Source organism: Leuresthes tenuis, unplaced genomic scaffold (assembly GCF_036924035.1).
Source record: "Leuresthes tenuis unplaced genomic scaffold, fLeuTen1.0.hap1 SCAF_4, whole genome shotgun sequence".
Lineage (NCBI taxonomy): Eukaryota > Metazoa > Chordata > Actinopteri > Atheriniformes > Atherinopsidae > Leuresthes > Leuresthes tenuis.
In genome coordinates this window covers 26947333-26970426 of record NW_027325358.1, presented here as the reverse complement: position 1 = coordinate 26970426, position 23094 = coordinate 26947333, and the positions used below count along the sequence as shown (strand labels likewise).

The following is a 23094-nucleotide window of genomic DNA, read 5'->3' as shown; positions in this document are numbered from 1 at the left end:
GAGGTCTTTCAGGCTTGGTTGTCATGGTGAGTCACCTTAAGCAACTGACAGGTACACATCTTAGGTAGTTCCAGAAGCTAGAATTTAGGTGTAGGAGTTTGAGAAGACCATGCAGAAGGACTTTCAGTTGGCCTCAGGTTAGTTCTGGCAAGCCATATGATGACTCAAAAAAGGAAAACAGGGCTTGTCCCTCGTGATACCTGGGCTGAGTGGAGAACTGATGACCAGAACTGGGGATATCACAGAGGGGTGGAAGGAGCTCTTTGAAGATCTCCTTGATCCGGTCACTATGTCTTCCATCGAAGGAAGAGCCTGAGGATTTGGAGGAAGACGCGCCCATCATCTTGACACAATTTGCCAAGGTAGTTAAAAAGCTTCCTTTAGAGAGGGTGTCGGGGATTGATAAGATTCACACAAAGATGCTGATGGCTCTGAACTTTGTGGGGCTTTCTTGGCTGACTTGCATCCTCAATATTGAATGGGAAAGTTTAGTCCAGCATGTTTGAAAAGAGGCTCCTGCTAACTGTTGAACTACAGTGTCAGAGGAGCTGTGTTCCTTGGATGATCCTGTGGGGGTGCTGCAGGAATAGGGCTATGGGAGCTGTGTCCATATCCTTACTTCAAAGTCATGCTTATTGATGGTGTGTCTTGGACTCGTTCAGAGCTGGCCCTTGCCACCAATCCTGTTTGTGGTGTTCATGGGCAGGATCTTGAGAGGTAGTCATGTTGAGGAGGGTGTCTGGTGTAGAAACATCATTGTTGCATCTTCGCAAATATTGTTCTGTTGGTCTTTTCAGGCCATGACTTCCAGCACACACTGGGGTAGTCAGTTTCAGCTGAGTGTGAAGTGGCCAGAATGAAAATATGAGCTTCAAAATCTCAGACCATGGTTCTCAAAGGGTTGAATGTTTCTCTGAGTTGGGGGTGGGTGTTTGCCTCAAGTTGAGGAATCAAAGTATATCAGGATCTTGTTCAATAGTGATGGTAGGCTGGAGCAAGACATGGGTGGATGGATTGGGGCTTCGTCAGCTGGAATGATGGCATTGTACTTGTCTGTTGGTCATGAGATTTGTGTAATGACCAAAAGACAAAGACCATTGATACAAATGGCTGAAATCAGTTTTCTTTGGAGGGTGACTGGCCTCAGACTTGAAGGTTAGGAGCTCTTACATCCGGATTGATCTTGTAGTTGAGCCACTACTCCTCTGTATCAAAAGGAGTCAGCTAAGGTGATTTGGGCATCTGACAAGGATAGTTTCTGGTTGCGTCTCTTTGAAGGTTTAATGATGCACATACAAGAGGAGCCGCTGGGGCAGACTCAAAAGTCACTGGAGGGATGTCTTCTTGCCTGGGAATACATTGGGATCCCCCAGGATTAGCTGGGAGAATGTACCTGGGGAGAGGGGTGTCTCGGTTTGCCTGCTGAACCTGTTGCCTCCTTGACTGAGCCTCTAATTAGCGGAAGAAAATGAATGGATGACAAGTTGTGAAACAGGGAATAGAGCAAAACACCAAACTAGTACTAGTACACATTCATATGTTTTCTCTGTGGTTGCATAAAGTAAATGAATCCTCTTGTTTTAAATGATAAGTGGACAGCATTTATATAGCACATATTTAGTTTTGGTAAACACCTGAAGCACTTTTACACAATAAAAAGACGCATTGTGTCCTTTTTTCCCCACAAGCTGAGTGAGCACACACAGAAAACTAAGCTCCATTACACACATTCATCAAACTGATTTTTTTTGTCAAATGCTAGTTCTGCTCCAGTTCAGCCATGAACAGTTGGTATTGATCCCTCTCAGATTCAACCTTATCATGAGTCAGATGTTGAACTGGCACATGTTATTCAAACACTGCATCACAGACAGGAATGAGAAAGTAATTTTATGAACAGCCAGTGGGTCACAAGCAAGTGAAAGAATAATTTGGTAATTCCTCCATCTCATAAAGGTTTGAAAAAAATGTGTATTTACTGTTGGTCAATTCCTCTGAGTTATGATGATCAACTGGAGAGATAATTTGAAACAACAGAATGTTCCAAATATTTTCTCACATAGTCCACAGCATCCTAACATGACACAGGCACAAAACTGCAGATTTACAATCAGCTTGCAAACTGTCATGATTCCTGTATGCTTTTAGTTTTTATAACTTTTGAAAATTAACTTCTCCTCTCGTTTCAGTTAACTTGCCCTTCTTCCGGTGTCCTGTGTCTGCATGTCTCCCCTGATTACCCAAGTGTTTCCACCTGTTCCCCTTGGATCCTCATGTGTTTATAGTCTTTGTCTTCCCTTGTCTTGTTGCCAGTGTGTTGTACCTTACGTCTTCATCCTAGCCTCCGAAAATCTCTTGTTGTTCTGAAAAACCCAGATTCTTGACCATTGCGGTACCTTTTTGACCCCTTGGTGGATTCCTGAAGTCGAGTGTTTCTCCTTCAGTTTCTTTTGGTAAATGTTTTTGTTATTATCTCTTGACTAAATTTTCATAGTCATTTTTGGTTTCCTCATTTTGAGAGTTTTTTGTTGTAATGTTTCATAGCTCCTCCGTTATAAGAGTGGAAGCTTGTTTTCTGTTCTTTGTTTAATCTTTTAGTGCCTCCAGTAGAAGGAGTGTTTTCTTTGTTCACCTCTTTAGAAGAGTGTGTGAAATTTAAAGTAATAATATTTTATAGAATATTTTTTGTTTTCCTCCTAGAGTGGGGAGACTGTTTCTTTTGATTAAGTTTCATACTGGCATCCGTCACAGCTATAATTATAGTGCTCAGTGCCATAGTAATTTTTCACTTTTTCATAGTGTTTATTTCTCTGTTCGGAGACCTGTTAAGAGGTCTCACAGCTAATAACAATTCATTATTCATTCATAATAAACAATCTTATTCTGAAATCGATCCTGCATCTGTGTCCTGCCGGTTTCTCACACAAACAGTGTTGTCATTGTCTGAACAGATCAGAAGCAGGGAGAGGTATTATTTCTGCAGGAAAAAGACCACGCTTTTGGCAGGCTTTACTGGGATGTTTGTTCTAGTGGTCACTAGATTTGTCCCTGGTCACTTTTTACAAAACTGCCGCTGGGGGGGGTCTGAATCTGACAAAAAAAAAAAAAAAATCATCAAGATGGCAACACTAATCACTGGATAATTTCACTATAAACCAGTACTATTATATAGTATTGGGTTGAAAATTTGAACTGTTAACAGAATTACATATTTTTAGACGTAGGCACCCTTAGACAAAGTGACAGGGTTGTGCTTTTTTTCTCAGTTAGAGAAAATGAGACTGCCCCCCCCCAAGTGGACAAACTAAATACTGCAGCTTCTCAAGCCTAAATCCCATATACAGAGCACCCATATACAGGCTACAGAATTTCCCTTATGGAAATAAGACATGGAGCATTATATTAAGATGTAGTGTTTCTTTATATGTCTATTCATTAGATCATTGAAATTGGTACATATATAAGATATATGAATACAGCAGTAATAGTAATGTATCATTATCAAGGAGGGGTTTCATGGGGCTGTATGGGGGAAATACGACTAGGAGGCATCATTTTCAAACAACCATCAACTGTCGGAGCGATGAAGGTTTATTGTGTATGACAGCGTTGACTTAAAAAATATGCCAAAAAAAGAGAGACAGAAGCCACTTGTTGGTTGATGTACAGCCTGGAATGAAACATGTTAATCAGAGTCATTTACATTATTCGTATATTTAAGACTAAATCATTGAGCAAACTCTATGATGGTGGTGAGCGTATGTGCCTGTTACTTCAGCGTAGGGGCTGGCTGATACGCAATTTAAAGTAAACACAGACTCCGTCTACGAGACGCACCACTGGTTCCGCCTGTGCGGACCCACTGCGTACAGGCTCTGCTATAGTTGCCTTCAAGTGTTGTAATAGATACGTAAATGATGTCTCTACCACCAGTAAATATACTAAATGTTGATTTAATTCTAAATGTTTTTCGTGAGTGAAATTTACATGACAGAGGACACAGAAACCGTTTTGGTGATAAAGAGGCATTTTCAATTATTAATAATTCTAATAAGAATAGTTGGTTTAAGTAAAAAATTACATCCCTTCGATAGAAATGACAGAAATGACTAATAACTTTAAAAAACAATATTCTTAATATATTGCTGTTGTTTTTAGGTGGCCATCGTTCAAGAGGTGCCTGTATGTTCCTGTCGTGGCAGCTGGCTTGACCTTGCTTCGAAAGATGCACATTTTTTAGGTGTACTCGAACGCCGCATACGTTGTTCCCTCTTGCTTGCTAGCACGATAGTTGAGCGCTCATTGACAACATCTGAATACAAACGAAAGGTAACGTGGAAGTCTCTTAATACCATTTTACTACACGATTTGAAGTGTGCGTACATGTCGTCATTTTCAACGGTGGAGAAATAGTTGAATATTTCGTGACCGTGTTTATTTTTAGATATTTTGAATATCGCTTTGCTAGCTAACGCGCAAGTCACTATAACATTAGCCAATTCTGAGTTGAGCTAACATTATCCGTTAAGCAGTTAACCTGTGGTTACAATGAGTTACAGTTAAGTTTCTCCCAGTTGAAATATAACATATGTAATGGTGTCATATTTCACATATTGATCATGTTGGCAAAATATTTGCCCGTGCTAGCATACTAAACAGCCATTCTAATTGAATGAAAAGGGATCCATTGTTTATGAGTGTGCATGTGAGGTCACTTACGGACATGTGCATTCATTTCGAGTAAATATTTATGCAGGAGTGAAACACATCCTCAGTATTAACTTAGTCGTTAAACACCGAACATATATAAGTTTTCATTTTTTAGCGTTCTTCTTCTTTTATATAATTGATTTTATTGTGAGCCACGGCCTGCTAACATTAGCCAAGCTAACTTGCTGCCAGCCAAAATTAGCAAGACGGCTGAATAGGATTCAAGCCATTACAGTATCAAAGTACCATAAATGTTTTCTGCAATTCATTTTAATATTTTAATCAAACTGCTCGTAACACTGGAACATGTATTTATAAACACCACTGACCACATACGGATTTATCATCAAATGTTTTTTTGGCATCAGACGGAATATCTCACGTCTCACATTTCTGCTTACTCTGATTATTTAGTCATGGGACAGTAAATGGCCTTCGTCTGAAAAATGCACATACTTCCTGATGTTCTGTTTTTATTTAAATCCAGATGGCAGAGAACGATGTTGATAATGAACTTCTGGACTATGATGATGATGAAGAGCCACAGGGGCTTCCAGAGAGCGGTACCCAAGCAAGCAAGAAGGAGGTCAAAGGGTCCTATGTATCCATCCACAGCTCGGGATTCAGAGACTTTCTCCTCAAACCAGAGCTGCTCCGTGCCATAGTTGACTGTGGTTTTGAGCATCCTTCAGAAGGTGACTTGCAATTTTATTACTTTCAATTCAAAACATTGAACAGTGTTAGTGAAATATGATGTTATTCTGGAACTAACAGCAGCTAAGTTCAATTTTTGCACATGGAATTAAACCATAAAGAGTAAGAAATTAAGGTCATATTTACAAAGCACATCTATGGATGGCACAGTTGCCCAGTCAGACATTTCCAGCGAGGAAAAACAAAGCAATAACAGACCACAAACTCTTAAAAACAAATGTCTTGGATTGAAATGAGCAGGGTATGCAGCACAAACACTCAGCAATTCAAATTTATGCACAAACAGCCAGACAAATTAAATGTGTGACTGTATTGGAAGTGAGGCTTCATTTGTCATCAGTTTCTAGAGAGAAGGATTACAAGCCTCTAATCAGGGCTTCATCTGAAACCGCCTCTTCTCACTTGATACATGCATCTGTGCCCCATCAATAACTGAAATGATGAAGAGCATTTGCATAAAATTGAGCTTAGACTATAGACTGATAAAACTGTTATCAGGTCTTTCCTCAGTGTGAGAACCTTTTCATAGTTCTTTCATAGTGTTACAGGAAATGTGGCTGAATGTAGTTTCTAGAACTTTTTTCCCCCCTCCCTCTTGTGGTCTTTGTTTTAACTTAGAGGTGAGAGCTTTCCTATTATGAGGGAAACTATTTTTGACATAATTGTAAGGTTACTGGTTTAGGCCATGTAAGTTCATGGTGATCGGTTTAACACGATTGCCACCAGAACCCCCCCCCCCCCCCCCATTAAAAAAAAAAAAGAAACAAACAGAACAACTTTGCAAAGCCTGGCGACCTGTCCAGGGTGTACCTCACCTCTCGCCTGATGACCGCTGGGAGAGGCTCTGATAAAAGCATTGATAAAATGTCAGCTGAAACAACAGTTCTTCATGTTTCAAAAGCTTCTGACGGAGAAAACACAATATAATGTGTGCTCATCTGTCAGTCGTCAGCAACCACGAAACAAGCCTATGACAGTATGTTGTTCTCCAGGAGGCTTCTTAGTTTCCATAATACCTTGTTTTGGTCAGAAAGTGGCTGATCTCAGGCCTTTGTTAAAATAAAAAAAGAAAGAAGAAAAAGGCTTATATAAAACAAGTGGTGTATTTTATATTTTCACTGAATTATTGCTGCCATTTTCTTTTTCTCTTTTAGTTCAACATGAGTGTATTCCTCAAGCTATCCTGGGCATGGATATCCTGTGTCAAGCCAAGTCTGGTATGGGAAAGACAGCTGTGTTTGTGCTAGCCACCCTGCAGCAGATAGAACCTGTGGATGGCCAGGTGAGTGGGTCAAGTTCAACAAGCTTGGTTTTCATGCTGTCATTATGCTCCTATTCCCCCTTGAACTGCTTTTTCTTGCTCTCAGCTTGACGATTTTTAGTAATGAAGCATGAAGTCTTTTGAACTTTATTCATTACTATATAAAAAAAAAAAGGTTTAAACAGATGTAAACTACAGATGCAGCCTTTGAGCAAAATCAGTGAGATCACTGTCCTCTTTTCCAGGTGTCTGTCCTCGTGATGTGCCACACACGAGAGTTGGCCTTCCAGATAAGCAAAGAGTATGAGCGCTTCTCCAAGTACATGCCAAGTGTCAAGGTGTCTGTGTTTTTTGGCGGCCTGGCCATCAAGAAGGATGAGGAAGTGCTGAAGAAGAACTGCCCTCACATCGTTGTAGGAACTCCAGGACGTACCCTGGCACTCATTCGTAACAAGACCCTCAGTGTGAAAAACATCAAACACTTTGTGCTCGACGAGTGTGATAAGGTGTTGGAGCAGCTGGGTGAGTAAAATGATACTCAACCGAAAGGTGTCTGCTTAGAAAAAAGTGGCCTCAGTGAATACTTAAAATGTCAGAAATAAAACATGTTAATGTGATAGCGAGCAAGATATCACTACCTGTGTATAGATAATGAGCTTTTGAGGTTGTTTTATACAAACTTACACAGATGATGTCTAATAATGATGAATAACCAGTCATTATGGATATTCAACAGATATGAGGCGGGATGTCCAGGAAATATTCAGACTGACACCACATGAGAAGCAAGTTATGATGTTCAGTGCAACTTTAAGCAAGGAGATCCGCCCTGTCTGCCGCAAGTTCATGCAGGATGTGAGTTGAATGTCACAAATTCTGACCTCATTACAATGACATTTGTTTGCTTGATTTTCATGTGAACTCATACAAGGAAATCTGAACATATTTATGAGATGAAAATGATTACATTCAACAAACATCTCAGTAATAGCTCAAACGGTTACAGGTTCGTACTGCTTTATATTCCAGTGTGTGCTGAAACCCATAAGAGAGGTCTCTAGAAGTTTTTTTTTTTTTTTTCTTTTTATGTCTGCCTGTACTCTTTTTTTTTTTTTTTTTTCCAGACATGAGATACAACCTCTTGTAGCGGTGGCACTCAGTCATTCAGACCTTTGTGTCGTTACTGTTAATGTTCATTGTAAAACGATGGAGAGAATGACAGCGCGTGCATGATGATTTCCATTCACACAAGATTGGGCTGTAAATCAAGTGGGGCACAGAAATTGTTAGTCACAACATCTTGTCCCTATAACAGTTAATTTTGGCATGCTATGCGCACAGAAGTTACCAGATGTGGTACTTTTTAAAGCTTTTTGAACAGTAGGTGTTAAAAAAAAAACTATGATGTTATCATATGAATGAGAATTTACTTAACTTTTGTTGAGAAAATTGTGAAAAAAGTCCCTGTATGGCATCCAAAATTATTCTGCCATTTTGAGTCCAATCAACCCAACAAGTGCTACATTGTGTCAAACAGAAATTGACGTGAGCTGTTGATAATGAAATGAATTTCTCATTATATAAGTACTCGTAAGTTCAGTACAACAAAGTTAAAGAGCTTTTCCCGGTACCAAAAAAACCCACAATTATTTATAACAGCATCTTATAAATCAGTCGAAACACCGTTACACAGGTACTCGCATTACTTTAAATGATATTGCGTCATTAAACAAAACAATGTTCAAGTGTTTGGTTTAAGTGCACTGATAGCGCGGGCATAAAAAGTGTGATTTAATCTCTCTGTCTACAGTCTTTGTGGCATAAAACGTTTGCCTGAAGGCAGCGGCCCAAACAGATACTGTCCGACATGGTACTGCGCAAAGGTCTGGAGTCAGAAAAATGGGATGTTGTCCCATTGTTGGAAAAGTGGAAATGTGTGCATTCTTTAACGTTCTTGAAAATCCATATTTTGTCTGAACTCCTTCATTCTTCATCACAACCTGAACCAAGGCAAGCCTCTTGTCATTTCCATCCATCCATCCATCATCTGCCGCTTATCCGGGGTCGCGGGGGAAGCAGCTTGAGCAGAGAAACCCAGACGTCTCTGTCCCCGGCCACTTCCTCCAGCTCTTCCGGGGGGACCTCGAGGCGTTCCCAGGCCAGCCGAGAGACATAGTCTCTCCAACGTGTCCTGGGTCTCCCCCGGGGTCTCCTCCCAGTGGGACGTGCCTGGAATACCTCCCCAGGGAGGTGCCCAGGGGGCATCCTAACCAGATGCCCGAGCCACCTCATCTGAATCCTCTCAATGCGGAGGAGCAGCGGTTCTACTCCGAGCCCCTCCCGGATGACTGAGCTTCTCACCCTATCTCTAAGGGAGAGCCCAGACACCCTGCGGAGGAAACCCATTTCGGCCGTTTGTATTCGCGATCTTGTTCTTTCGGTCACTACCCACAACTCGTGACCATAGGTGAGGATGGGAACGTAGACTGACCAGTAAGTAGAGAGCTTCGCCTTCTGGCTCAGCTCCCTCTTCACAACGACGGGTCGGTGCAGAGCCCGCAACACTGCGGACGCTGCACCGATCCGCCCGTCAATCTCCCGCTCCATTCGTCCCTCACTCGTAAACAAGACCCCGAGATACTTGAACTCCTCCACTTGGGGAAGGATCTCATTCCCGACCCGGAGAGAGCATTCCACCCTTTTCCGGCTGAGAACCATAGTCTCGGATTTGGAGGTGCTGATTCTCATCCCAGCCGCTTCACACTCGGCTGCGAATCGCTCCAGTGAGAGCTGAAGGTCACGGCCTGACGACGCTAACAGAACCACATCATCTGCAAAAAGCAGAGACCCGATTCTGAGGTCGCCAAATCGGACACCCTCAACGCCCTGGCTGCGCCTAGAAATTCTGTCCATAAAAGTTAGGAACAGAATCGGTGACAAAGGGCAGCCCTGACGGAGTCCAACTCTCACCGGAAACGTATCCGACTTACTGCCGGCAATGCGGACCAAACTCTGGCACCGGTCATACAGAGACCGAATGGCCCCTATCAAGGGGTCCGGCACTCCATATTCCCGGAGCACCCCCCACAGGACTCCACGAGGGACACGGTCGAATGCTTTCTCCAAGTCCACAAAACACATGTAGACTGGTTGGGCGAACTCCCATGCACCCTCCAGGATCCTGCCGAGGGTATAGAGCTGGTCCATTGTTCCACGGCCAGGACGAAAGCCACACTGCATCTCCTGAATCCGAGGCTCGATTATCTGACGGATCCTCCTCTCCAATACCCCCGAATAGACCTTACCAGGGAGGCTGAGGAGTGTGATACCCCTATAGTTGGAACACACCCTCCGGTCCCCCTCTTTAAAAAGGGGGACCACCACCCCAATCTGCCAGTCCAGAGGCACTGTCCCCGATGTCCACGCGATCCTGCAGAGGCGTGTCAGCCAAGACAGCCCTACAACATCCAGAGCCTTGAGAAACTCAGGACGGACCTCATCCACCCCCGGGGCCTTGCCACCGAGGAGCTTTTTGACCACCTCAGCCCCAGAAATGGGAGGCCCCGTCTCCGAGCTCTCCGAATCTGCCTCCTCCGAGCACGTGTTGGTAGGATTGAGGAGTTCCTCAAAGTACTCCCCCACCGACTCACAACATCCCTAGTTGAGGTCAGCAAAGCCCCGTCCCCACTGTAAACAGTGTTGACTGTGAGCCGCTTCCCCCCCCCCCCCTGAGACGCCGGATGGTGGACCAGAATCTCTTCGAGGCCGTCCGGAAATCGTTCTCCATGGTCTCACCGAACTCCTCCCAGGCCCGAGTTTTTGCCTCAGCAACCGCCGAAGCCGCGGCCCATCTGGCCTGTCGGTACCTATCAGCTGCTTCCAGGGTCCCACTGGCCAAAAAGGCCCGATAGGACTCCTTCTTCAGCTTGACGGCTTCCCTCACCACTGGTGTCCACCAGCAGGTTCGAGGGTTGCCGCCACGACAGGCACCGACCACCTTACGGCCACAACTCCGATCAGCTGCCTCGGCAATGGAGTCACGGAACATGGCCCATTCGGACTCAATGTCCCCCACCTCCCCCGGGATATGGTTGAAGCTCTGCCGGAGGTGGGAGTTAAAGCTCCTTCTGACGGGGATTCTGACAAACGCTCCCAGCAGACCCTCACAATACGTTTGGGCCTGCCAGGTCTGATCGGCATCCTCCCCCACCAGCGGAGCCAACTCACCACCAGGTGGTGATCAGTTGACAGCTCCGCCCCTCTCTTCACCCGAGTGTCCAGGACATACGGCCGCAAGTCCGATGATACAACCACAAAGTCGATCATCGAACTGCGGCCAAGGGTGTCCTGGTGCCAAGTGCACATATGGACACCCTTATGCCTGAACATGGTGTTCGTTATGGACAGTCCATGACTGGCACAGAAGTCCAACAACATAACACCACTCTGATTCAGATCGGGGGGGCCGTTCCTCCCAATCACACCCCTCCAGGTCTCACTGTCATTGCCCACGTGAGCATTGAAGTCCCCCAGCAGAACGAGGGAGTCTCCGGTAGGAGCATTCTCCAGTGCCTCCCCCAGAGACTCCAAAAAGGGTGGGTACTCTGAACTGCTGTTTGGCGCATAGGCACAAACAACAGTCAGGACTCGTCCCCCCACCCGAAGGCGGAGGGAGGCTACCCTCTCGTTCAATGTACTGGCACACAGCCGGGGGGCAATAAGTATGCCCACACCTGCTCTGCGCCTCTCACCACGGGCAACTCCAGAGTGGAAGAGAGTCCAACCCCTCTCAAGAGGACTGGTTCCAGAGCCCAAGCCGTGCGTCGAGGTAAGTCCGACTATATCTAGCCAGAACCGCTCAGCCTCGCGCACCAGCTCCGGCTCCTTCCCCAACAGAGAGGTGACATTCCACGTCCCAAGAGCTAGCTTCAATAGCCGAGGATCAGACCGCCAAGGCCTCCGCCTTCGGCTGCTACCCAGCTCACATAGCACCCGACCCCCTTGGCCCCTCCCACGGGTGGTGAGCCCGTCGGAAGGGGGACCCACGTCATCATTTCGGGCTATGCCCGACCGAGCCCCATGGGCACAGGCCCGGCCACCAGGCGCCCGCTGCCGGGCCCCACCCCCGGGCCTGGCTCCGGGGGGAGGCCCCGGTGTCCCATATCCGGGCAAGGGATCACGAGGTCCAAATTTTTTGTTCATCATAAGGAGTCTTTTGAGCTGTTCTTTGTCTGGTCCCTCATCTAGGATCTGTTTGCCTTGGGTGACCCTACCAGGGGCTTGAAGCCCTGGGCAACATAGCTCCCAGACTCATTGGGGCACGCAAACTCCCCCACCACGATAAGGTGACAGCTCAGGGGGTAGAGACATTTCTTTAAGTAGTATTCGGGAATAGTTCTCCAGGCTTCTCGAAGGACATTCCAAAGCTCTTCTTTGGATGTTGGCTGCCTTTTGTTCCGTTCTCTGTCAAGAAAAGCTTGTGAGGAAGTCTGGCTCCTTGGAAGCAAAATATACAGAACTGTGGGTGGCTCTTTCTCCTGCACAGCTGTGTATAGCCAGACAGATAGAGAGAGCTTTATCCTCTATTCATACACTTTTAAGTAAATGTATCTTTCATTTTGCTCACTCTGTAAAAAAAGAAAAAAAGCAACAGCTATTTTTTTATAAGCAAACCCACTTTATTCTAATGCCTCCCTCTTTCATAATAGTACAACTTTGTAATTTCTTACATCAATGTCTGATTGATGGGTAATAATTCTTCCTGTAAGTTGGCCATGCAGTCAGTGTGAAAAGTAATTTAGTTCTTGTTAAGTCCCCTTAAGCTTTCGCCAGTTGTAGCTGTCTGACAGAAACGGCCCAGTCAGGGGGGCGAGGGAACCCCCTCAGCAGGTCTGGCTTGGCCTGAGCAGTGATCCTCATGGCTGTGCCACAGTGCAGGAGAGTGGGCCTCTGTTTATCTGCCAATAGTTGTATCATGGCTCTTAACTTCTTCTTGGTGAGTGATACTAATGTTGGTCCTTTTTTTCTCTTGTTATGTAGCCGATGGAAGTGTTTGTGGACGATGAGACCAAATTGACTCTTCATGGCTTACAACAGTATTACTGCAAGTTGAAGGACAGCGAGAAGAACCGAAAGCTGTTTGATCTCCTCGATGTGCTTGAGTTCAACCAGGTATAGCTGGAACTCATTTTATGTTTTCTTGCATATCAAGTTAAACTTTTGTGTCTTCCTCAAGAGCAATGCAGCACCTTCCCCTTCCCATCTGTCCAATCTGTACTAAATCTGAAACTGTGTAGGACTCAGGCGTTTCCTTTGGTTCCAACAGGTGGTGATCTTTGTGAAGTCAGTGAATCGCTGCGTTGCTCTGTCCCAGCTGCTGGTGGAGCAGAACTTTCCTGCTATTGCAATCCACAGGGGTATGGCACAGGAGGAGAGGTAGGCGCTGCTTCACTCTTAAAACAGAAGTTTTTTTTGAGTTTGTTACTAATTCGGTCAATGTCTTGTGACTCCTCAGTGTACAGTAATTTGTTCTATCGATAAAACCCTTATGTGCAACATCAGCATCCCACTTAAACTGGAATGAGTATGATGTTGTCTAAACTGCCGGTTATACGTTTCCACTCAGTTTTTTACGGAGAATAAGCGTTTTCTTAATTTTATCTCTTGTATTGATGTTATCTAATGACCCTTTGTCTCAAGTTTTATTTTTTCTATACTCCCCCAGGCTTTCCCGGTACCAGCAGTTTAAAGACTTCCAGAGGCGGATCCTAGTGGCGACCAACCTGTTCGGTCGAGGCATGGATATTGAGCGAGTCAACATCGTCTTCAACTACGATATGCCGGAGGACTCTGACACATACCTTCACAGAGTGAGTTCAGCTCCAAAACTGTTTGTTTAAGACCAAGATCGGTCAAATTTTTATTTCCAGCAAGGAAGATTGCAATTAAGAGGCTGTAGTTTGTATGCAGAAAAGAAAAAGACATAAATGCAATTATTTCAAAACACGATTTGCAGGAGCCTGTCATAAAGTAAAGGCTGCATTATTAAAAGTTTTATCATGAAACAATCAGTTAAAATCAGTACCTTTGGAAACATGTTTGTAATGCCTGTTTTGAGCCCTAACGTTCTTCTCTTGAACCTCAGGTGGCCCGTGCTGGCAGGTTTGGTACCAAAGGCCTGGCCATCACGTTTGTGTCAGACGAGGCCGATGCGAAGACCCTGAACGAGGTCCAAGACCGCTTTGAGGTCAATGTAGCAGAGCTGCCAGATGAGATTGACATCTCCTCCTACAGTAAGTTTTCTTGTTGACTCCACGAGAGGAGACCTTGCATCTGTTTAATATTAGCACTGGTATCCTGAACAGGTTTTTAGGGTAACATTTATGTGTTATTCTTGATGTGCCTCTTCTCACGGGAGAGAAAACACTGAAGTTAAACGAAGGAGCTGTTGTACGTTTAAACAGAACAGACTGAAACTGGCTAACTTTCAGTAATACCCGCACAATGCTTGTAACATGCCTGCACAGCATTTAAAATGACAGGCCACACATGCAGTAAGACAAAGGATCACTGTAGAGAAATACAATAATCTGTGACATCCCGTTTCAAAGCCAGCAGATAAAGCTACTAAAAAATGTTCTCCACCTTAATGTGTCTCAGTATGCCACCTTCAACTCTTCTTGTTTTTCTTTTTGCAGTTGAACAGTCCAGATGAGTTTGAAGCGTCCTTCTGGTGAAGACCGTGTGTGACCCTTATTGTTGCTGTATTCTTGGTGGAAGAAACAGAAAACCCTCAATATTTGTTTAAATATCTTACTCCTCCTTCCCACCATATATGTAGGCAAGTTCAGAAAACCTCTTTTTTTATTTTCTCATGTCTTTGCAGAGTGCTTATTTTAGTGTTTTCCTTGTTAAAACCATGGATGTATTGTTTTGGTTTAAGAAATAAACTTTTTTTTGTAACTTATTATTTTGTGTTTGATTCAGATCTTGCACATCTCAAACCTTCAGGTGTTTTAGATGTTACACGAAAGATATGAGCGTTTTAGCCATAGGTAGTTACACTCGCAAGCAGATGGCGCTATTGTCACGTTTTAAGACCCAGCCACTCTTTTGCAAAACAGCTGGTGACTTCAAACTGCTGCCAAGAGGCATAATTTGAAACTGTACAAGTTGAGTTAAAATAAATCCTCACATGAAACATGAGCTCAGGAGCCAGTTTTATCACATGGAAGGAACAGCAGCAAAACCTGTGATGGCTGCTCTGTGGCGTCTCTGTTGATAAATGTATAAACATGACAGTCGTACAAACTTGGATCAAAAAGAAATGAATTGACAGAATACAATGTGATCCAACACACTCGAGCCACACAGGTGTGATTGTCTAAGCCGAACTGAATGCAAAAACAAGAAATCAGTTGGCGCTTGTTCAGTGCTTGCTCAACACTTTAGCTTAGATAGCACTTACTATTTATCAGTTACGATAAATCATTTGTTAATGAGTGCCATTTAAAGGCATAATGATGCCTGTGTTTATATTCAAAACATTTTGTATATTGTCTTATCCACACATTGTATTACACTTTTTGGAGATTTCAAGAGCATAGTTTTTTTTGTTTTTTTTTCCTGCGGGTTGCCACCAAGTATTCAGTGCACTATGGGACATTGAGTCACCAAAGTGATGGGATTGTGTTGGAGACTTTTGTTCACTGTTCCAAATTTAAGTGCCAAGTAAAGTGCTTTGTTGCTTTTCTAGTGTTTCTCCTCTCGGGCTGATCAGAGCGTCTCAAATCCCCCACACCTGAACTAGCAATCAGCTCAGAGTGCAGGAAGTCCAGGGCTTTTCAGGGCTCTAATTTAGGTCCCTCGTCAGTTTTAACAGGAGCAGGCGAGTGAACAAACCACTCTGGTCACACGTTATATTATGGGTTGCCCTTATGATTGTGAATATAACCACGGCGATCCTTCTCGTCTGTGGCCTTCACTCTCTTGGAACCAGATGTGGAAAAACGGCTCCTCGTCTTGAAGTCTCCTCCCATTTGAAGAAAATGACCTCATCACATTCATATGAAAGAGAGCAAAATCTACAGTACTAGTCAATGAATTTGTGTGTGTCTCCATACACCCAGTGCTGTGGGGGAAGGGCCACTTCATTGAGGTGGCCACAGTCATCGCTGCATTTACACGACTGGATTAACATGGCCGACCTCTGGAAGCGCTCGCCGTCCGGGCACACAAAGGTCACAGGCACAGTGCGCGTGCGGCGTGGCGAGCAGCACCGTCCATCCGTACACACACCACAGTAGTTTGGCCGGTAGAGACGGACACTCACGCATTCGCCGTAGGACAGGCGAGTGGACTCTGGGGCTTTCTGAGTTGGGGAACAGCTCCTGCCATTCTGCGATTGGATTATAAAAGCAAAGAGATGAGCGTTTTTTGGTAAAAGTCACCCAAATAAGTTTAAATAGAACTGATAAGCCTGGTATTTTATGCTTATTTGCTATGTCCTTTTACATAACAGCAGATTTAAGCAGCTTTACACTCAAACTCATTAGTTTCACACTGAGAAGAACAGCCGTCCACTTGTTATGCCAAAACAAGGACTTGGAGGGGAATTCTTTTTTGATTTAAGTGATTAATAATGAGATTTAACATTCAAAATCTGAGTCTTCTTTACTGATATCTGCGACCATTGTTAGCTTAGAGCTTCTAGATCAGTAAACCAGAGGAAAGAGGTCTCAGTGTGTCAAACATGGAGGATTAATTTAGACACATCATTTCCCTCGACTCTGAGTACACAGACAGGGTCTAGCTGTGGACAGTTGCTTGGCAGGAATGTCAGGGGTGAGAGACTATATTTAAAAAGGCGCCTGCCTGCCACCAAAACACTGCTGAGTAAATCAGCACTACCCAGTTCCCACTGGATGTGGAGCTTCCCCAAAGTACAGCTCAGATGATTTCTGCCCTTAAGCTCAGCATAAACATGGCTCTCATCACTAACAGCATCTTACTCAGTGCCAGAACATCTCATTTTGTTTTTTTTGTTGCTGTTATTCTTTGCTGCTCAGGTTTGATGTTTTTTTGCCCCTGTTCTTTCACTGAAAAGAGGTGTTTGTTTTTATCTCACAGTAAAACACTGATAAGAGGTGAAATAGTGGCTTATTGATAAGCGTTATCAAAGGGCAACAAGGTTAGACTGATGCTGTAGGCTTTTCATGGAAATGATATAGATGTTGGACTTATGCTCTCTGTCTGTACGCGTCTCCTCCTCCTCCCTCAGTTTGTGTTAAGTTCAGTGCACCTTACCTTGACTGGGACAGCCAGGCTGTGACACGGCCGTATGGTGCAGATTCTCGTCTCTTTCTCCAACCTGCACTGAGGGTTCTTGTTGGTGATGCGAGAGGAAACACCCATCCCACAGCTGCGAGAGCACTGAGACCAGGCGGTGGTCTGGACGGGACACGTCTTCTCCTTCAGAGTGTCCCACACTGAGGAATGTCAGAGGCATGGAGGAAGAAGGAGGACAGAAAAAGAAAAATCAGTGAAACTAGCAGTTTCTAACCTATAGTTCAGGACACCATCAATGTCTCCCAAAAAAAGAAGAAAAAAAATATTAGGGGGAGTTACATTAATTACCAAGAAAGGCAGTAGGAAATAATCATACCTAATATCATAATCATTCTCTAAGACTTTCATTTAGTTTTTAAGCCTGCCTGTCTGCTGGTATAACAAAGACAATAAACAAACAAGAAAAGGCACAATCCAGTACATTCTCACTTTACATGACAAAACATAAAAAGACAGCTGTACAGTGCAGAAATTAATAGTGATATCACCATTATAGAGCCTGTTTGATATTCCTCTTGCTCATACATAACTCCAAAACAAGTTGCCAAACCTGATCCTAATTTATTCCAGAAATACTTTTATTGGAGCAAGTTTCTGCTGAGACTCTCTGACAAATTCAAAACTTGAACAAAATTGTTCTTTTGGCAGCCAAAAAGGTCTAGTCTAATATTTTCCAGTCTCTCTCTAGTCATTCATTCATTTTATTCTTTTTTTTTCAGAGAAAGTGTAAAATTGTCATTATTCTCAGTTTCAATTGGTAGCATTTGCATAATTTAAGCCAACAATGAAACAGAGAGAAATGTATCACAAATACATCAATGTGAAATCTGATTCAACCATTTATGGGGACCTCAGAATTAACTGTAACACAACCGTAACTGTAAAAATGTAAAAATGTTTTCGTGGTTGTAAGACTAGCAATTTACAGGAAAGCCCTTACGCAAGGACAACCGACACAGTTAAGCAACTAACAGAAAGTATCCAAGTACAAACACAGAACAGACAGATTTGGATTTTCCATTTTTTTGATACACTCGAGCGGTCAGCATGTTTGTGTGCCGACGTTACAGTTTTGCTCAAAGCACCTCTGTTCCCGTACACAGCCTTAACTTTGCGAAAATGCACTTTTAATCTTTAAGGTTTTGGAAATGAAGCACCAAATCTAAAAAAACCCAAACAAAACTATCCCCACACTGGAACAATGGAACACTGCCGCTCTTTTTCTTACTTGGCAGGTGTTTGTAGCCGTGTTCGTTCTCCCAGCTGCTCGACTTGACATCTGTGAGCTCATTGGCCAGGACCAGCTCATCTTTCGGGGGATGTGGCACAGGATGTAGCCAAGATCTGCGCATGTGCTCATTAAGTGAAGGCACCTGTTTTTATAAGAGATCAGATGAGACATGTTTTTTAAAAAGAGAATATATACTGCAGCAGGTTATATGTTTTGTATGTTTTTATGCACTAAGAAAAAAAAATAAAAAATCAACCTGATACTTAGGCGGAAGGGGCAATGTGCCCTTATGGCAGTCAACGCTGAAACAGCACTGTCCCGGTATCCTGACCAGCCGTGGATAGGGACAGGATGGCAAAGCTGGTGGCAGCTTGTTGCTACAGAGAGAAGTGCAGCCAACAGCTCCATCAATGCAGGTGCAGTGGTGTTTACAGCCAGCACGAAAGCTCTCGCCATTCTGGTAGATCCTGCTGTTGTACTCGCATGTGCGTCCCTCTGTTTTTGCTGTGAAGACACGCGTTACTCAGGAGACAGAAAAACACATTTATAACAAACTGAGCATAGAGAAATGCAGCTTGGTGGCATACGAAAGTGAGCTGTTGCTAATCCTTTTTGGCACTTCTGTTTGCGTAGCGCCAGTGAGTTTCTGTAGTGTGAAGGGCCAAATGAAGCCAGGTGTGAAAAGTATTGCCCACATCATCTTAGTTCAAGAGCTAAAAATATTTGCAGCAAAACAGTACACATAATCACACAGGGGCCTCCAAAGATTGAAAAGTGAGTTGAACTAAGGAAACAGGAAGTGTTAGACTCCTTGTCTCCAAGAACTGGCTATTCATAGCTTGTAGGGCAGCACTGGCGTGGTACAAATGGAAAGAGTATTTATATCTCTGAAAGCCCCGTCACCCTCATAAAACATCCACAACTTATTAATATGTCCTCGTACATGTAAGGATACATGCTGCTTCATCGGTGCTTATTCTTCATCACTTTTACTATATTACCGGTAATTGCAAGATTCTTTTTTTTTTTTTTCCATGCATGTAAATACTTCTTTGACCTGTTCAGTAAAACAGGGTTCAAATCCCTGCAGGTAGCATTTATTTTCAAAGTGAGCTTCCCTCTCTCCACCCTCACCTCGACAGATGCCCCAGGCTACTGTCACGTCGTTTCCATAATTACAGTCCAGCCCTTTGTGGTGGTCGCATGGCCTCATGTGGCTGCAATCTTGGTTAAGCTGTGCAGCACACACCTTGCAGCAGGCACACCTGTCTGGCACAGCGCTAATCCCTGGAGGACACACCAGGGGTCTCGCAGGACACTCACACACTGCTGGGCAGTTAGCTGTCACCTGGAAGAATCACAATGTGAAGCAAAGATCAAAAGGGTTTAGTATTTGGAATGTTTGTGGAAACATTTCAGGAGTGAATATAAAACATGAGAAACTTCTGAAAAAGTCCACAAGAAGAGCATTTGAACCCTGATTCTAATGTTATTAGTGCATTATCTTATGCATGCTCAAGAATGAGAGACTTATTCTAGAGTCTTAAGCGAACAAAGCACTGTGTTACCTTTGAAGTAAGTTAAGCCACTTCAGATTGTGGCTGAATTGCTATACAAATAAATTTGCCCTGCCTTCTGGACACTAAATAGCTCAAGGTTTGTATTCATAGTCCCCTGCTGGCTCCTGACTTGAGTCGCAGCTCTATGCAACTCGTTCCACTTTGTGTAAATCAGCAATAAACCACTGCTATAAAGAGAATGGCTGAGGTGGACACGTACATTTCTGGGAAAGGTATACTTCTCTAGTATAAGATTTTTTTTAACACGGACGCACTCAGTGAATACACCAATAATATACTTCACTTCGTAAACGTTTATTCGACGGAAATATTCCTTAAAGTAATAACAGTAATGCAAGGTACCCCAAATGTTAAGATGGTTTTCGAGGACCTTTTTAGAGGTGAAAGCTTATTCGCATTTTAATCGCAACAACAGTATATACAGATAATACATTAAACTGAGACGAGACTTTCTGTAAACAGTCCGTAAACAGACAGTAAACATAAGGCTGGATAAGATATATCTTACCTTTGTAATGACGGCTGTTGTTAGCACAGAAAGATAGAGCAGAAATACCATGATTAGCAATGTCTATGAAAATATAAATAAAGTTAAAGTTGAACCTTCAAGAAACGACAGATTGCGTCTGTTTGGTTCGGACAGTAGTCCGCTTTCTTTGAAGATAAGTATTTGAACTCTAGTATATACCCGCTGCAGTCTCCATGAGGCCACGCCCCTCTTCATAATCCCTACCAATCAGCATGTAGACAACACTTCATGCATATTTAAAGAGGCGCGGCTTCACTACAAGGTCTGTCTGCGGATTAATGGGCGGGTTTTGGAATGAATGCAGCCATTCATAAAAATTGCAGGGCTGCTTTGTATTTGTTTTATGGGTTAAAAATTAAAATGTAACAGCTACTTTCAAGTCACACTTAGGCACATTCCTGCTTTTGAGGCAGCCACTCTCCTAACTTTAAATAAATATATTCATTCACCCGGGCCAGACAGTATGGTAACATTAATAAGACCTCCACCTCTGAGAGGCATAAGGAGGGGTGGAATTCACTCTGTTTTTCCAGACCAGTGTAGGTGCCAGAACAGCAAATTAAAGTGGAGTGTATTAAATAAATATTAAGATAATGGCAGTTGTCAGCGAGAGTGAACACACCTCTCTTTGTCAGTGTCTGTGGTAGTGTGAGAAAATGTGTTTCCATGGTATTTAAAGGTATATTTTGATTGCTTTACTCGAAGACTTCATATTGAGTCAAGTTGGTCTGACTACTTTTTCTAGCCACATGGTTTCTAACATGAAAATAATACGGATATGATCACTTGGAAAGAACGGCTAAGGCTGAAAGAAGGATTATTGTTTTAAAAACAGCACATGTAAGGTTTGGCCTCTTCCTTCTTCTCTGCTTTCTCATTCTTCTTTTTTTAAGCCACAGGTTTCTAGTCACACAGAGATCTATTTTGATGAAAGAAATGTGATAGGCAGAGGTTTTCATAGTCAGAATTGTGTTATCCTTGTAAAGTTCTAGCAACTGGCATCTTTCCTCCTTTCGTTTTCTTCATTAATGTGCTTTTTATGATCCTTTTAAAAAAATCAGTTTTGTCAAAACCTTACCACTGAGCATTCTATAAATATATATTATATGTATTGGACTGCTATATTTAACATAAAGATCTTCGGATCTAGAAAGTAATGACATATCTTTCAGAAACTGATCAAATTTCCTGACATGCTGATGTTAGATGCCCTTCCGCATACCACATTCTGACTGCCATGTGACAGATGTTAGGTGTTCATGGTCCCATGCTTGGATGCAATGTTCCTCTTTGTATGAAAACTGCACATCATGTGGTGATTTGGTAGATTTAATCAGTTTCTTAATGTAATTGCTACAATACAAACCATTCTAAAATGGGAGAGATTCATATGAGTTGTACACACTGTAAGCATCCCCCCCGATTAATCTGTCTGTCTCTGTAATGTAACTAAATCTACACCATCTTTTGACACAGATTGGGACTCACTGAGCTAGTGGGTCCTGGCAAAACAATATTTCACCCAGAAACTTCAAGATATTATTCCCTAAATAATCCAATTTCATTTTAAATCTTTGATCCAACATTGTATGTTATGTTTAACTTATTGTTGCTCATAGGACAGCCTATGTTATCTGCCCACATATTCATTCGCTGGCATTTTGGTAATTAGATTAGGTATTCTTGCTCTGCTCTGTTCATATCTATGGATCTGTGTCCTTTAAAAAAAGTACAAGAAGTTACAGTCTTGGCTTGCAGAAATTCTCCATCTTGTTCCACAACATGTAATGAGCTGGAACAAGCTGCAATAATCCATATTTCTCTCATTGTTTGTAATCAATTGCAAAACAGTTTAAATGAGTTGATCTCACTAAATTAATTCAAAGCGATTTTAGGCGATTTTATGACTTGGTAAAGTGATTATGCTATTTTGATTGATTCATATTGCCACTATCAAATTGATAACTGCTGTGTTTCAAGATTTTGTAATGGCCTCCACACTTTCTTTTACATGTTATGTTATTGTTATGAATTTATATGTCTGTGACCTATCAAAACTGTGATTGTCATCGGCACAGTGTGTCCCAGACATTTTCATCTCATAGATAAGACTATCTCTGGTTTGGTAAAGGCTCACAAAAATGAAATAAAAATGTAAGCACTTTTGCTGAAAGTTTCCACCAGCATCTAAAATAGCAAACATTACAAGCTAACTCAATCAGTTCCAAAGCAGTTAGTGGGATCAGACTTGTTACTTGAAGAATAACTTTATCTATAATATACCAGTAGCTTTAACTATATATTGCTACATCCGCTTTCGTAACACCAATATACAAGAAAGAAAGAAAAAAGCCCACAACAGTTTGAGATGTGAGTCAATGCAGAAACCACAAAATGGCTAAGATAAGAAGTGAAGGAGTTGCAGCTTACGAGCATGGTCATAAGCTTCAGAGGGTTTTATTTTGCCAAGTTGATACAATTTACACAGCATAATAGTGCATAGTGAACAAATTCCAAGGGAAGTAACTAAGTAACAAAATAGAGGGAAGCTGGCAAAATTATTGTGTCTTACTTTCTGTCCAGTACAGTAAATATAAAGCTACAGCAGCCAATTAGCTTAAGGCTAGTCAGTCTCTATGAAAGGACTCTAGAAAGTCACATGACATAACCCATATCAAATCACAGGATTACATGTTAATTTGAGGTATTATGCTTCATAACC

General features: G+C 42.9%; 2 protein-coding genes across 2 annotated transcripts; one reads left to right on the top strand and one right to left on the bottom strand.

Moving 5' to 3' along the window:
• Positions 1-4222: 4222 nt before the first annotated feature.
• Positions 4223-14497, top strand: LOC140304721 (ATP-dependent RNA helicase DDX39A). The gene is made up of 10 exons (XM_072383473.1): positions 4223-4329; positions 5198-5405; positions 6579-6706; positions 6931-7207; positions 7422-7540; positions 12725-12856; positions 13011-13120; positions 13410-13554; positions 13830-13977; positions 14383-14497. The coding sequence occupies exons 2-10, from the start codon at positions 5198-5200 to the stop codon at positions 14397-14399; spliced, it is 1284 nt and encodes a 427-aa protein (XP_072239574.1). The 5' UTR covers positions 4223-4329; the 3' UTR covers positions 14400-14497.
• Positions 13576-20478, bottom strand: LOC140304723 (CCN family member 1-like). The gene is made up of 6 exons (XM_072383474.1): positions 20352-20478; positions 19398-19611; positions 18520-18767; positions 18261-18405; positions 16991-17172; positions 13576-16082 (listed from the first exon to the last, which is right to left on the bottom strand). The coding sequence occupies exons 1-6, from the start codon at positions 20400-20402 to the stop codon at positions 15777-15779; spliced, it is 1146 nt and encodes a 381-aa protein (XP_072239575.1). The 5' UTR covers positions 20403-20478; the 3' UTR covers positions 13576-15776.
• Positions 20479-23094: the final 2616 nt, after the last annotated feature.

What these genes read in the sequence shown, in the direction of transcription:
- LOC140304721 (XM_072383473.1), top strand. Translation starts at nt 5,198, where the DNA reads ATGGCAGAGAACGATGTTGATAATGAACTTCTGGACTATGATGATGAT. An exon ending in TTTTGAGCATCCTTCAGAAG is followed by an intron (nt 5,406 to 6,578) that starts GTGACTTGCAAT and finishes TTTCTCTTTTAG; the next exon opens with TTCAACATGAGTGTATTCCT. An exon ending in TAGAACCTGTGGATGGCCAG is followed by an intron (nt 6,707 to 6,930) that starts GTGAGTGGGTCA and finishes CCTCTTTTCCAG; the next exon opens with GTGTCTGTCCTCGTGATGTG.
- LOC140304723 (XM_072383474.1), bottom strand. Translation starts at nt 20,402, where the DNA reads ATGGTATTTCTGCTCTATCTTTCTGTGCTAACAACAGCCGTCATTACA. An exon ending in CGGCTACAAACACCTGCCAA is followed by an intron (nt 17,173 to 18,260) that starts GTAAGAAAAAGA and finishes GACATTCCTCAG; the next exon opens with TGTGGGACACTCTGAAGGAG. An exon ending in GCCTGGCTGTCCCAGTCAAG is followed by an intron (nt 16,083 to 16,990) that starts GTAAGGTGCACT and finishes ATCCAATCGCAG; the next exon opens with AATGGCAGGAGCTGTTCCCC.